This window comes from Pelobates fuscus, chromosome 10, assembly GCF_036172605.1.
Source record: "Pelobates fuscus isolate aPelFus1 chromosome 10, aPelFus1.pri, whole genome shotgun sequence".
Classification (NCBI taxonomy): Eukaryota; Metazoa; Chordata; class Amphibia; order Anura; family Pelobatidae; genus Pelobates; species Pelobates fuscus.
Window position 1 is genome coordinate 137,866,465 of NC_086326.1, and position 16,073 is coordinate 137,882,537.

General features: G+C 40.2%; 1 protein-coding gene across 2 annotated transcripts in view; it reads right to left on the reverse strand.

Moving 5' to 3' along the window:
* Window positions 1-222: 222 nt before the first annotated feature.
* WAPL (WAPL cohesin release factor) overlaps window positions 223-16,073 on the reverse strand; it is a 78,226-nt gene continuing 62,375 nt past the window's right edge. For both annotated transcript variants that reach the window (XM_063433607.1, XM_063433606.1), the window contains 10 exons: window positions 15,936-16,047; window positions 13,240-13,337; window positions 12,461-12,537; window positions 11,404-11,579; window positions 10,417-10,532; window positions 9,874-10,032; window positions 9,125-9,332; window positions 4,366-4,454; window positions 4,038-4,133; window positions 223-2,676 (listed from right to left, as the gene is read on the reverse strand). In XM_063433607.1, the coding sequence (XP_063289677.1) occupies window positions 2,611-2,676; window positions 4,038-4,133; window positions 4,366-4,454; window positions 9,125-9,332; window positions 9,874-10,032; window positions 10,417-10,532; window positions 11,404-11,579; window positions 12,461-12,537; window positions 13,240-13,337; window positions 15,936-16,047 (1,197 nt within the window). In that variant the 3' untranslated portion in view covers window positions 223-2,610. The remainder of the gene's footprint in view (window positions 2,677-4,037; window positions 4,134-4,365; window positions 4,455-9,124; window positions 9,333-9,873; window positions 10,033-10,416; window positions 10,533-11,403; window positions 11,580-12,460; window positions 12,538-13,239; window positions 13,338-15,935; window positions 16,048-16,073) is intronic.

The following is a 16,073-nucleotide window of genomic DNA, read 5'->3' on the forward strand; positions in this document are numbered from 1 at the left end:
AATTGCCAATAATAGCCTGTTCAATAACAGTCTTGTGTTAAAGTTTCAGCAGCTGTATCAAAAAATACTACTAAATTTTCTATGCTTGGTCTTGAATACCCAGATCATGTGATAGTATGGACCGTCATTGTTTCTTAAGGAATCATAACACATGTTGATTGTTAGATAGACAGGAATTGAGGAATGACACGAAAGAGTACAAAGTAACTGAGAACACAAATAAGCATTTTATATTAGTTTTTCATTTAAATTGCATAAGGTTTGATGTATACGAGAACGGATGCAACTTTGGGAGACATTCTGCTGACTGCCAAGTGTGTGGAGCACATTAAAGTGGGCCTCCTTTTCTAAGACGTTCAGGTTTAAAAATATATGGTCATTATGACTCTGTAGATTAGACTCCTGCACGAATATTTAAATCATGTAAATAAAACACAAATGATGAAACAGATTTAAAAAATAATGTCACATATCCGAACACAAAAGTCGAAGAGCACCTGGCATTAAGAATGTTTGTAAAGAATATAATCTCCCCTATTAAGTGGCACAACTTGTAACCCAAACTGAAACCATAGTGCTACACAAAGAACGCATGTCTGATCCACACAGACTGTGTAACGACCAGAGTATGAAGCAGAGTCCAACACAGAGGAAAGCCACTCTTTGGAAAGTAGGTTTTGCTAGCACAGTTACAGATTGATGACAATGTACACGATATATGACCTCGCCCTCCCCTGACATCTGCCAAAATTGCAGGTGATTACAACTGTGGGCAACGAGTGCAAGATTAGTTGGTCTAAAAATTAGCCTCAAAACTGTATATACTTTATTAACAATTTCCCATAAATATTGCTAAAAAACATCTTAACTATTTTTTTTTACATAATAAAGCATAGCCATTTGACATGGGTATTGCTTCTTCCGCCTGCTTAACCTTTGATTGAAGGTAGAGAAGCAAATATATGGCTTTGAGTGTTTTACCTTTCACTTAAAACAGCCATGCTCTGGTTTCCTTTTGTTTCACTTCTAAGAAACACCCGTTAGAATAAGAACAAAAAAACAAAAACTTTTCCGGCACATAATTAAAACCGAAACGGATAACACCCAAGTGTTAGGCCATATTAGGTGCTAGTCCTGAAATTTACAATTGCTTCTCCCACTGAGAAATTGCTCTTTCCCAAAAATTCTAAACAATTTTGCCAACCATGGCATAGTCTGAGGAACCACCGAAAGAAGAACGAATGGCTTGAACATCCAGTTAAAGTTCACACTTCCTGGTGTTCGGATGGGCTGCTAAAAGCTGGCAAAGTCTTCTGTGATAATAAGGCTTACAACAAAAACCTAGCCTAAAATATGCTTAAACCTTTTACCATTGTGAAGAATGCCAATAAGAGGAGTCAACTTTATGAAAAAGAGGTTGCATGCGTCACCCCTTCACTCTTCAATCAGTTCACTGATAAATTGCTGAGAACAGTCACAGACTAGAGGCAGACCAGACGTCAGCAAACGCACTCTGAAAAAGTCAAGTAGAGTAATTGCAAAACCGTTCTCAATTCTCTTAATTAGTACAAGATGACACCTGAGATGGACCTTCTGATATATAAAAATAGACCCCTATTTTCTAATAGGACACAATGTACAGCTGTGCAATTGTTGCAAGCCATCTCCCTTTGGATTATTGCCCCGTTAATCTTGAAATGTGGGGTTATTGGCCTTATCGTTTAAAAGCTCTGCACAAACATTTTACATAATTGTCTTAACAGGATCAAATTATGGGGAAAAATAATTAAAATAAAACCAAAACCAAAGAAATATTAAATTATGGGGGAGGGGACATGTACAGAAAATACATCTCAACAACAATTTATGTTTTGATTGGAAGCATCTAGTAGAAAAAAAAGCAAAGTAGACAAAGAACATAAAGCAATCAAATCTATAGACAATATGTGAAAACGTTTCGTATAGTTTAAAGAATCTTGGAAGCATTTCTTAATGAAAAGTATTACAAAGCAGGAAAAATAAAAAGGAGCAAACAAAAGTAGCTTCTTGTCGAGCTATACTATACGATAGGGTATTTTTATTCTCGTTTTAACTCCACCAGCAGAGCCGTTTATGTACCTGGCTGGCATAAAATGCAGTATTTCACCAGTAAACAGCTGTTGAATAATCAGCAATATGTCTTTTTTGTTTGCATTGAGAAAAAAAATAGAAAGTAAAAAAAAAAAAAAAAAAATTTTCTTAAACTGGCCTTGACCAAATGTCATCCCCCACTTTTACAGAAGATTCCACTGACTCGTGGGAACCCAAATAATTCAAACACTGCAATGCACACCAGCCGGCTCAGTTCGCCGAACAGAACTTCTATAATCCTTAATCGCGAGAGCTGAGGAATGTCCTGCAGCAATCTGATCCACATGGCAAAAAAAAACAAAAAACAAACACGTTCAACAAGGACTGCAAAACCAGAATCTTGTTTGCCTTTAATATCTGAGTAAGTAGCATAGACTGGTGCTCTCAGTGCATTTTCAGGGACTTGATAAATGACTTGTTCCTTTTGTAGAAGGGTGTATTATCCAGCATTATTGAGGGCCCATGGTTGAATGTAGAAACCTAGCAGTGTTCTAAATACTCAATCACTCTAGAGATGGACTTCTGGCCTGTCGTTCCGACTGCACACTACAAGTAAAGAGAACAAAGGATTACAAAAAATATATATATATTTTTTCCCTACATTAAATTCTGACATTTCATGTGTGTGGAATAAAACAACAAGTAGACAATTATGTGCAGTATCTGTAAAAGCATTTTAATTAACTTTTGCTTATACAGTCATCTAATCCAGGGAAGTTTCTTCTCAAAATCAAACCTGATTTAAAAAACCAAAACAAAACCAAAAAAACACACATCACAGACATTGATATTCTTAGTTGCCCAAATTCTACTCAAGAGACTCAGGCCTCTTGCAACTTATATTGTACTAACATACCAAAAGGCTATTCTACACCACCATGTCTTTAAGTAGTATTTTCAATTCCCAGCCATACAAGTTATATCTATTAAGATCATTGCATTAAATTTCACTTTTTTTTTTTTTTTTTTTTTTTTTATAAAAACACTCTTGCTTATATTAAAATGGAACTCAAAAAAAAAAAAAAGGCACTCTAAGCACAAAACCACTTGAGTTTAATGAAGCGGTTTTGTTGTATAGAACATGCAGTCTCACTACTCAATGCTCTGTTATGTAGGAGTTAAATCACGTTTGTTTTGGTTTATGCAACCCTAGTCACGTGTCCTCGAGCTGTGAATTACACAAGGCTACATGGAAAAAAAGTAATGGTTTCATTTTCAATTAGATGTTACAGCAGTGTGTGTTTGCTTTAGAAGTTTGTATATCCAGTTCTGTTAACTGAAATGTAATCGCACACAGAGGAGGATCATATAGGCTATAGCAGGCTATTAACAGAGCAGGAGATTTGAATTTCTAAATTAACCAGACAGTGCAATACAGGAAGTTTACAAGAAATGTGTAGGGAAGCACAACCAGTTGTCTCTAGAGCCGCATAAACAGAAAAAAAAAACCCAAAAAAACTGCATGATCTAATACCAAGACTGCTTCATTAAGCTAAAGTTGTTTTGGTGCTTAGAGTGACTATTTAACTAGCTCCTCCAAAGAACCACCAAAAGATTTACTTGTGGTGAATAACCATATGATCTAAGCTGGTAAACAAATTAAACCGGAAGATCTGTGGGATTAGTGCTTAAGCTGTGACATTTTTGCTGCTTTGATGAATCATATGCAGGTTTCCTAGATAGCAGGGAGGCTGGCAAAGAGTGATGACAAATTCACAATCGAGGTGACTGCAGATTTAAACTGTAATTATACTGTGGACAGGTTTATTGTGTTTAATACTTGACTGTTCAAAATTATTTATTGTCAAAACTATTTTACAGCTCAAGATTTGCAATTCGAAAAATAAAGCTGCAAGATACTGTTAGAATTCTATATTATTCAGGGAGAGGATTGAGCAGTTACTTACAGTAAGATTCATAAAACCGAGAAACTTTTTCAACATTTCTGTCATTATTGAGAAATCCCCGTTAGGTAAATTATCTCGTACAGTAGTCACATTCATCTAAAAGAGAAAAGTAACACTGCATTATTAAGCTGGACAGTTGAGAAACACGCACAGATGAAAAATGTCAGCTAGTACACATTCCTGAATATAGCGCATTAAAATATTTCAACAAAATATCTTCATTTACAAGACAAAAAAATATATATATTATTCCTCACTGGCCTGAAAACACAGCTCTCTTGATATGTTGTATCTGGTAATTATTGTGAGAGGGGAAAAAATGACTGACCGGACTCTCCTGGCAAAGACATCCCAGAAGTAAAGCTGTGTAGGAGGCAACAATGCAATCTTCCATGTGCTTCCCTGCATGCTGAAGGGCTGGAAGAAAAACAGTATCAATAGTTAAAGAGTACCTATCATGCCAATTACAACTTGTGAAAAATAAAATTCCATATATACACTGTGCTAGCAGGTTTGATGACAAATGTATAGATTATAAGAAACACCTATTTAAATATAGGCCATTCTTCCACCTGTCAGTCAATCCTTCAGCACAGACTACTCTCTCTGTGATTCAGTCCTTCTGCTCTCCAAGTACACAAACCACCGCGCATGCACTGTCATTGCTATGGTAACTACTCAGAGAAAGTGGTCACAGTGATGAGAATTCAGTGGCAAGGATTTAATCTCCAAGGGTTGTCTATGATAAAATGTGTAAATATATGCAATCCACTAGAGAGAGAAAGGTTGGCACAGAGAGTAACTATACAATTCATTTCAATTCTGTCTAAATAAACAGAGCCAAGCTATTTTAAAAAAATTACATACCGTATATACTCGAGTATAAGCCGACCCGAATATAAGCCGAGGCCCCTAATTTTACCCCAAAAAACTGGGAAAACTTATTGACTTGAGTATAAGACTATGGTGGGAAATGCAGCAGCTACTGGTAAATTTCTAAATAAAATTAGATCCTTAAAAAATTATATTAATTGAATATTTATTTACAGTGCGCGCCTATGAGAGTGCAGTGTGTGCGCGCGCCTATGAGAGTGCAGTGTGTGCGCGCGCCTATGAGAGTGCAGTGTGTGCGCGCGCCTATGAGAGTGCAGTGTGTGCGCGCGCCTATGAGAGTGCAGTGTGTGCGCGCGCCTATGAGAGTGCAGTGTGTGCGCGCGCCTATGAGAGTGCAGTGTGTGCGCGCGCCTATGAGAGTGCAGTGTGTGCGCGCGCCTATGAGAGTGCAGTGTGTGCGCGCGCCTATGAGAGTGCAGTGTGTGCGCGCGCCTATGAGAGTGCAGTGTGTGCGCGCGCCTATGAGAGTGCAGTGTGTGCGCGCGCCTATGAGAGTGCAGTGTGTGCGCGCGCCTATGAGAGTGCAGTGTGTGCGCGCGCCTATGAGAGTGCAGTGTGTGCGCGCGCCTATGAGAGTGCAGTGTGTGCGCGCGCCTATGAGAGTGCAGTGTGTGCGCGCGCCTATGAGAGTGCAGTGTGTGCGCGCGCCTATGAGAGTGCAGTGTGTGCGCGCGCCTATGAGAGTGCAGTGTGTGCGCGCGCCTATGAGAGTGCAGTGTGTGCGCGCGCCTATGAGAGTGCAGTGTGTGCGCGCGCCTATGAGAGTGCAGTGTGTGCGCGCGCCTATGAGAGTGCAGTGTGTGCGCGCGCCTATGAGAGTGCAGTGTGTGCGCGCGCCTATGAGAGTGCAGTGTGTGCGCGCGCCTATGAGAGTGCAGTGTGTGCGCGCGCCTATGAGAGTGCAGTGTGTGCGCGCGCCTATGAGAGTGCAGTGTGTGCGCGCGCCTATGAGAGTGCAGTGTGTGCGCGCGCCTATGAGAGTGCAGTGTGTGCGCGCGCCTATGAGAGTGCAGTGTGTGCGCGCGCCTATGAGAGTGCAGTGTGTGCGCGCGCCTATGAGAGTGCAGTGTGTGCGCGCGCCTATGAGAGTGCAGTGTGTGCGCGCGCCTATGAGAGTGCAGTGTGTGCGCGCGCCTATGAGAGTGCAGTGTGTGCGCGCGCCTATGAGAGTGCAGTGTGTGCGCGCGCCTATGAGAGTGCAGTGTGTGCGCGCGCCTATGAGAGTGCAGTGTGTGCGCGCGCCTATGAGAGTGCAGTGTGTGCGCGCGCCTATGAGAGTGCAGTGTGTGCGCGCGCCTATGAGAGTGCAGTGTGGGCGCGCGCCTGAGTGCAGTGTGGGCGCGCGCCTGAGTGCAGTGTGGGCGCGCGCCTGAGTGCAGTGTGGGCGCGCGCCTGAGTGCAGTGTGGGCGCGCGCCTGAGTGCAGTGTGGGCGCGCGCCTGAGTGCAGTGTGGGCGCGCGCCTGAGTGCAGTGTGGGCGCGCGCCTGAGTGCAGTGTGGGCGCGCGCCTGAGTGCAGTGTGGGCGCGCGCCTGAGTGCAGTGTGGGTGCATGAATGCAGTGTGTGTATGAATGCAGTGTGTGTGTGTGTATGAGTGCAGTGTGTGTGTGTGTATGAGTGCAGTGTGTGTGTATGAATGCTGTGTGTATGAGAATGCAGTGTGTGTGCATGAATGCAGTGTGTGTGTGCATGAATGCAGTGTGTGTGCATGAATGCAGTGTGTGTGCATGAATGCAGTGTGTGTGTGCATGAATGCAGTGTGTGTGCATGAATGCAGTGTGTGTGCATGAATGCAGTGTGTGTGCATGAATGCAGTGTGTGTGCATGAATGCAGTGTGTGTGCATGAATGCAGTGTGTGTGCATGAATGCAGTGTGTGTGCATGAATGCAGTGTGTGTGCATGAATGCAGTGTGTGTGCATGAATGCAGTGTGTGTGCATGAATGCAGTGTGTGTGCATGAATGCAGTGTGTTTGCATGAATGCAGTGTGTGTGCATGAATGCAGTGTGTGTGCATGAATGCAGTGTGTGTGCATGAATGCTGTGTGTGTGCATGAATGCTGTGTGTGTGCATGAATGCTGTGTGTGTGCATGAATGCTGTGTGTATGAGTGCAGTGTGTGTATGTGTGTGTGTAATGCAGAGTGTGATGCAGAGCCTTGGTGGGGGGTGGGCATTTTTATTTTTTAATTATTATTTTAATATTTTTTTGTTTCATTACATTTTTTTATTATTATTTTTTTATTTTATTATTATTTTTTATTTAATTATTTTTATTTAATTATTTTTATTTTTTTTATTATTATTAATATATATAAACATTTTTTCGTCCCCCCTCCCTGCTTGCTAGCTGGCCAGGGAGGGGGGCTCTCCTTCCCTGGTGGTCCAGTGGATGGGCACTGTGTAGGAGGGGGCTGTGGGGGCTGCAGAGAGATGTTACTTACCTGTCCTGCAGCTCCTGTCAGCTCTCTCCTCCTCCGCCGGTCCGTTCAGCACCTCGGTCAGCTCCCAGTGTAAATCTCGTGAGAGCCGCGGCTCTCGCGAGATTTACACTGTGAGCTGACAGAAGAGCTGAACGGACCGGCGGAGGAGGAGAGAGCTGACAGGAACTGCAGGAAAGGTAAGTAACATCTCTCTGCAGCCCCCACAGCCCCCAGTCTGTATTATGGCAATGCAAATTGCCATAATACAGACAATTGACTCGAGTATAAGCCGAGTTGGGGTTTTTCAGCACAAAAAATGTGCTGAAAAACTCTGCTTATACTCTAGTATATACGGTAAGTATCTCTAATTATCTACACAGCTCCTTAATTAAAATAGTGCAGTGTTTTCACTGAACACCAAATTGTTATCAAATGAAATCCAAACTGCAAATTGTAAGCGATTTGGAAAAACGATCAATCTTTTCTTTAGTAAGATCGTGGCTATTTTAGCCAGTGTTTTACATCAGGTTCCAGTTTAGTACTACTCGGTGTATTGCGAGTAAATGGCACTGAGTTGGACAGAGGGTAATTGAGGCCATTTGTTGGGATTGCAGATGTGTTCAAGGCAGATCATGAGTCCAAAATACAAAGTAAAAAGTGCCAAGGAAAATGGGTAAATAGCTAGTGTGTGACAGAGGCTGCAGTGGACAGTTATCACAATAAAGTAGAGATGTTGTGACCTATATGGCATGAAAACCTAGCATAGCAAAATACAAAACTAACAACTATAGTCAATTAGTAGAAGAAAGAGTATTACTAAAATGACGGTATCTCCTACACAACAATTAGTTAGTAAAACCTTATTAAATAAGGATATATATAGTAAATCGTTTGTATATTGCAACAATGCATGCACAATTTTCCTAGAATAACGTGTGAAAGGTAAGTAATTATACATTATATAAACTTTTAATATTGAATGTTCTTTTAACTCATCTTCAGGGTTATTTTCTCCTATGGCCTTTGCTTTTGATTATTTTTCTTAATTGGTAATTTTCAATAAAAAAATTGCAATGACAGGATTTAGAACATCCCAAAATACGGATATGTTCCTTATTCCTTACCATCGTAGTTGATATGTAGGACTAGATTATGTGGTGCTACTACTGGTGCACACATCGTAGACACAAACTCCTATGTTGTATTGAATGCTAAATGCTATCGATGAGCCTAATCCCGCATGAAATCTGTAAGTGTGACCTTGAAATCTGGGGATTTTAAGTGCTTTTATAATACTACCCTATGAGTAGTTTCTCAATATTTAATATTTTAGGTCCATCTGTTTGTTTATATTGGAGGAAAAAGAGGAACCTTGTTGTTATACCTAAATGTGAAGGGTAAATACCTCTTCACTTTGATTGCCATTATACTGCACCATAGGTGGTTTCAATATTAGAGACACAAACCAAGAGTGGGATCTTTGATTGCTGCGTATATCACATGCTTTTAACACAGAAATTAAACCTCTAACCCAAAGAAGGGAATGGGAGCTAAGTATATATTATTAAATTGTAAGAAACATCCATGCCATAAGCTTGATTGGGAGTTCTCATTTAGTTTGGGCATTTCACGAGCGAGTGTGCACATCTCAGAGACACACTCCAGAATTTTCATTTATAAAGCAATAATCAGGATTAGTTGGAATATTACAGCTACATGCTTGCTGAAGCAGTGGAAATGTTAAAATGACATTTCAGGCTTTAATAGATGTACCTTTATTAAGATCAAGTTCTTCCTCCTCCTCTTCCTTCTTTTCGGGTTCCTCTGTGTTTGGGCCTTTCTCAGCAGAGACCCACTGGATCTCGCCCTTCGATTCCTGCCATTCTCCGCTTTTGTCATGCTGGGCTGTTGGAACTTCTTTGATAAGCTCATCTGTTTGACTCTCCGCTAACAGGGCTGCCTGCTCCCTCTCTAGGAAAAGCTGAGGAGGAATAATGACCAATTAGGCAATGGTATTTTTATTGCAAATAAAACTGAGAATATGAGAATGGCAAAAACTCATAGAAACGTCAGTTAGTTCCTGCTCAGGTCTCAAAAATGTTTTAGCTCACTTGTGCCATTACAGGGAGAATGTATACCATTTGCATATCAGACTGATCCCAACTGCAATGAGAGTCGAGACCCAAAATGCCAGCAATGGCATTTTCCAACATGTCTCTTCATGTGAAATATCTGACAGCTTATAGTCAACGGTACAACCTTCATTTATGTATGCATAGCAACGACAGAACCTTTAAAATGAATTAAAGCAACTGCAATGTACTGTGAATTACTATGCTGAAGGAAGGATGAAAAACTGGATGTGCCAAGGTTAACCAGCAAAGGCCATTCATTGGTTCAAAAGAGGTTAAAAAAAAATCAAGCTATTTTGGAAAGGCATCAATATCTCTCAATGTAACTTTCAGGGCCTCGCCCAGTGAAAATCAAATAGTTCCCCTGGCTGACATGTTAAACATGCTTACCAGCACCAAAGCTTTGACAGCATCAAGTTGTATATATTTTTCTTCGTGTTCCCCGCTTTCTCCACAGAAGGAATCATAGGGCTTTGTTGTTTCCATGTTCACAAGACAGTGCCTGTTACGTGCACTGTACTCAACCAGATTAATCAGTAGACCTAAGCCCTAAGGTAAAAAAAAAAACAATCGTCCAAAAACCAAATAAATATTGGAGTACAAGATCTTCCTGCTCCGTAACAGAAGTCAGGAAAATTGGCTTTAAAAATATAGACAAGTAGCATTTCAATGGATTTCATGTATTCTCCCAATGATCTCCCCATTTATTTATCACATAACTCTAGCCCCATTTTTTTAATTCCATTGCTATTAAAATACTACTACAACAACGAGTATAAATATCTCCCCCATCCATTATGTTATATGATCTGCCCCCGGTAATCATAATGGCCAGTAGACCCAGTTTACCAGAGGTAGAGACCGCTACTGTGCAGTCCTGGTCACACAATCAACTGAATGTGTAATTAATGCACAAAATAAGAGTTGTCTTACCAAAACTCGAATATCAAATCTCTGGTCTTGAGGTAGGAACCTTGGAACTTGAAGCACACAGTCCAATGCAGTGCTAATAAGATTGTCCTGCTCACCAGTTTTTGTGCTTCCCCATTCTAAGGAAAGGGAATAAAAAAAATAAAATTAAAAAAAAAAAAAAAACTATTACATATACACACTGACCATTATTATAAAATTAGCTATTAAAGGACCACTATAGTGCAAGGAAAACAAATTCGTTTTCATGGCACAATTGGGTCATTAGGTCTCCCCACCGTTAGAGCCCCTACAGCTACTTACCTTTCTCCAGCGCCAGGCTCCTGCGGCGCTGGGGAACTCTCCTCCCTCTGCCGACGTAAACTTCGAATGCGCATGCGCAGCAAGAGTCGCATGCACATTCCAGCAGCCCATAGGAAAGCGTTACTCAATGCTTTCCTATGGACGTCCTGCGTCTTCTTGCTGTGATTTTCACAGTAAGAATCGCGGAAGCGCCTCTAGCGCCACTAGAGGCTGGATTAACCCTCAGTGAGAAACTTCAGAAAAAAATGCAGTGTTTACATTGCTGCCTAGCTCCAACTCTAGTGGTGGTCACTTGAAGTGCTTCCTATGCAAGTGCTGAACTGTGTGCAGCACCTACATTCAGCGACTTCACTGTCTCGATGTAGATGCTGAACTATCACCACACAGATGCATTGATTTGAGGCTGATACAGCCGCAACGAGATGGGTGTAACGGGGGAGAAAATGTGAGTAAAATGTTTTACTTTTTGCAGCCTAGATGGATGGGGCTGTTATCCTAAACAGTCACTTCAGCACTATAGTGACAGGTATACATATTTGTATTCCTGACACTATAATGTTCCTCTAAACTCAATATTTGTAGAGCAAAAATGGGAGATGATTAAACAAATATAAACATGTGATTGAAACATACAAGATAACATTTTATCATGTGTATAAAAGGCAAACACTAAAATGCATATCTTACCATTATCATGGGTTAAGTTGAGCAAAACACCAATGATAGCCCTCATGCAATCCTCCACGGCTTTTCCAACATGACTAGACACATTATGGTGAGGAAGGGATTTGGGATCTGGAATGCATATGCTATCTTCAGCACGGTTGAATCTTCTAATAAATGATTCACAGTGTCGCAGCGCTCTGAACAAAACCAGGAATAAAAAGATCATGAGACAGTGGCCAACACACCAGAAATACCCAGAACATCTACCATAAACTACACGCATTTTCTCTAGTCTTCCAAATAGAGTAGTGGTTTTAAGGTGGGATTTTAAAGCATTCTTCTATTTTAAAAAGTGGCCAAGACAAAATGTATACTTAAAATAACTGCCCTCTGCCTTTGTGAAACCTCAGCCGCGTAAAAATGTAAATTGCTGTAACTTAAAAGGACACTCAGTACCAGATCCACTACAGTTTAATGTAGTAGTTTTGGTGTAAACGGCCTGGTCCTTGCAGTCTACGCACAGTAAACTTGTACAAAAAAGGCAGCATTTACACTGCCCGTTAAGGACAGTGGTCACCCTCACAACAACTGGAGATGCTTCCTATTCAATCTCTAATCTTTGCAGACCATTACTCTTCACATAGAGCTGTACTGGGATAATGAGGAAATGCTTGACTGGCGCAGTCAGTGATATTACCGTCACAGTATCCTTAGCCAGGGACAGAGTGGCTGCAACAGCGAGACTGGCACAGTGTGGGATGGAAGTTAAAATGTATTTATTTTTACAGTATGAAGAGCCCTACAGTTAATTCGTTTTAAAGTTCGAAATGTGTCACTGTACGAGTAACGTTAAACGTCTCCCTTTCAGCAATATAACACTGGAATTAAAATTCTAATTTCCAAAGAATACTCTAATTGCAAGGTAACTGATGGAAAAAACAAGAAATAAACAGGATTCTTCTATTTTATCTACATCGTCAGATAGCACACACACAATTACATACATGCTGTAAAAGTAAACTAAAATAAAAATATATAGAAATCAGACTGAGCATCCAGCAAGGTTTGGTTGTCTTACTTTGCTGAAGACACAATAAGCTGTGAATCTTTGTATGCAATTAAGTAACTCTGATTCTCTGGGTTGTGTACAGTAACCTATAAAGACACAAACAAAACATGGATAATAGCAAATTGGACCTCTGAACATACACATTTACAAACAAATCAAAGTGCTGAATGACAAAGGTAAAGTTATAAAAAATATCTTATTTTTGGCTACAAAGAGAACATTGCATATACTCTTTTTTCTACCACCATTATGGACTTTTGTCTCATGATTACAGTGTGACTGATATTATGGTGTGTCTCTAATTCACAGAAACTAGAATAGTTAAAAACTAAAACATTTCTAAGTTTAAAAACATCCTTTAAAAGAACAATAATGCTTACACAAAAATTTCCTTTGTTTAAAACAGACAAGTTTCCTAACATTTCAATAATATCGCTTGTGTTGCACCAACAAATATATATTTTATAACAGACAGAGACTGCCATTCGTTAATTCACTTCTTTTTGAACATCACGAGAGATGTAAAGACATGGTTAGCCATTAATGTGATGACGAATCAAGCTTTGGCAACATATATCCTTCCCTTAACACACTGTGTATGGATCTCGTTTCACAAAATGAGAAATGCGCACTGGCGCAAAAAACAAACAAAACCGCACACACACTAGAGTGCTTCTTCACTAAGCTTCCAAAATTGTTCTAGTTAAGATTGCATTTTAAAAACAATATGATTGTTAAACAAAGTTTGGTAACCAACTGATTAAACAGATTAAAGGACCAATACTCACACTCTCCAGGACCCGTAAACATCTTTCTGCTCCCCAAAGAGAAGCTACTAATTTCTCCTCACTTCCTTCATTGTCTAGGTTATTCACACATTCTTTAACTATCAAGGGAAAAGAAAAACAGTTTGAATTAGATGAAAGGAAAAGCAGTGACCTCTATTAAAATGACTAGTGAACGAGTAACAATTATCTTATTTAAGGAGACACTGTAACTGCTCCATCCCACTGTAATGGCTAGTGTCTGGAGTCCTCTGGCACTGTCCTACCACTGAGTGGCAAAACAATTGCAATGGTTTAATGCTAATCAAGTGTCCCCAGCATCCCATGCCCTCTGTGCTGCATGAGCAGCAATGGGTGGCTGTGATTGGCGGACAATGTCAGCTGACTGCTTTCAGTAGTAGGAGTGTGTAATCTCTGCACATATTAAACTGCTTGAAATTGATTTAACACTGAATGGAGACACCATACCAGGGGACTTTGCGCACCATTATCACTGCAATGATAATCAATAATAGTGCCTACAGTGTACTTTTAAGCCTAAACTATTAAACCATTACAGAGAGGAGATCGATGCAGGAGGGAGCACAGTTTGTAATGGTGTCTTTAGTCAAATCGATTTTACGCTTGGCAAAGAAGGTGGTGTGGCTTGCTTTCTAGATGGAGTATCTAAGGGATATTATTAAAATGCGATTTCTGTAAACAGAACCTATATTATAACAGAGGGGTGGAAAATGACCACTTGGTGGAATTTACTTGTAAAAGGTGTCTGGTTTGCCAATTTGCTTTTATGCTGCTTAGATGATATTGCTGGGTTCCGCTGTCTTTCTATGATATTGGTGACTGAGTCACCACATGTGAAAGGGATGCTCCAAAACAGTCAAAGGACTTCATTTAAACAAAATTGTAGGATACAGCATGCGTCACGTCTGAGTAAGGAGGCTGCCTAAGTTCATCTGGTCTTTTTCTATGGTTATTAGAGAGCTCAATTTAGCGATTTTCAGATAACTATCGTTTAAGGCAGCTATACTTTTGCTAGCAGCACAACATGCAGATTACATATACCTACCAGAAAGTGGACATGTCATCCAAAGTTTGAGGATATGTTCATTTTAAATGGGATGACATAAGCTTTTATAATTTAGAAAGCTACTGGGAGGCATGTGCAGCCATTGCCAGTGGTTTCTTAATACAGAATTCATTAGACCAGCAGTCACAGTAATTAGATAGTAGAATAAAGGCTAGGTCTGTCAAAATCTGCATATAAGGGGAAAATACATAAAAAAAAAAAAAAAAATGTTTAAGTTATTTAAGTAATATAGCAGCACCTGTCAAAGAGCAATAGCTCATGAATACACTACCATAACAAAACAAAAATCAATGTGCGCTGTAACTTTAAATATATTTCACGAGTATTCCCACTCTCATATAAAAGTGCACTATGCCTTTAAGGTGAAAAAAATGGTAGTGCACTATTGTTACAATAAAGTGCGTCAAACTAAAGCGCAAAACATTGCACACACACTTCCTTGTAAAGTGCATGCAATAAAGTGCTAAGTGGTCTGGGTGCCAACTCCCACCACCCTTAACCCTGCAACTGTAATTATTGCAGTTTTTATAAACAGCAATAATAACCTCGGCGGGTTAAGTCCTCCTCTAGTGGCTGTCTATCAGACATCCATGTTCTTAGAACACGAAAAGTTTTAAAACTATGTTTTAAACTATGCTGGACATCGTCATGCTATGCATGAGGACCTCCAGCGTCAGACAGCCAAAAGAGGGACTTCCATGTTCTTAGAGCACGAAAAGTGTTTTAAACTATGCTGGACATCGTCATGCTATGCATGAGGACCTCCAGCGCCACCGGAATCCCCCTAGGAAAGCATTGAATAATGTTGTCCTATGGGGAGGACACTGAGCCTGACGGCCTGCAGATTGTGTAGTTGGGCCTAAAATTACAGTGCCTATGAATTATCGACATCCTGGATTCAGGTAAGTCACTGAAGGGGTTTTAACATTGGATGGGAGGGAGAGGGGCACTGGAGGGTCCTGCAGTGCCAGGAAAACAAAAATGTTTTCCTGGCACTGGAGAGTCCCTTTAATACAAAAATGCATCAAACATAGCGCAAAGATAACTTCAAAGTGCATAGAATTTACTTACAACACTTGTTCCATTTATAAAATATATGTAAGGAATAATCTTCAATTAATAGAGATTATTGGAAGAAAGCTGCTGCCTGGTGGATTCCTTATGAGATACCTATCGAAGTGATTTGTTTGGAGCATCTATAGCCTGTTCCCTGTTTGTGAATGTGCATGTAGAAATTATTGGTATTTACAGTATTACACTATATTGTTCCCCTTTCCCCCCCATATAGTTTATGTTACAGCGCACCTTCATTTTTGTTTTACCTAGGGTAACATGCCAGTGTACCATGATGGATGTTTCCGAATCCAGTGACCGTAATGGGGATAATGCTGTATGCACAATGCACTACTCCAGTGTAGTTCAAACATGAACTTTTAAGTGTTTAATTAAAACAGAGAAAAATATCACAAAGTGCTGTTTAAAAGTAAAAATATATTGCACTAACTGCAGAATTTGAGAATATGTGGATTATTCTAAAATCCCACCTTTAAATAAAAAAGAAAAGTAAACAATGCATTACTTTTATTAAAGCAAAGCTGTTACTTTGCCTTACCTTTGTCCACAATGTGGTCAAGTCCACCAAGAAGCCTGAGCTCTTCTTTGAACCAGTCCCCGGCTCGTTTCGATGTTAGAGATAACAAGGTTTCCATTGCTAAATGACCAGCCTAGGAATTTTGCAAAAAAAAAAAAA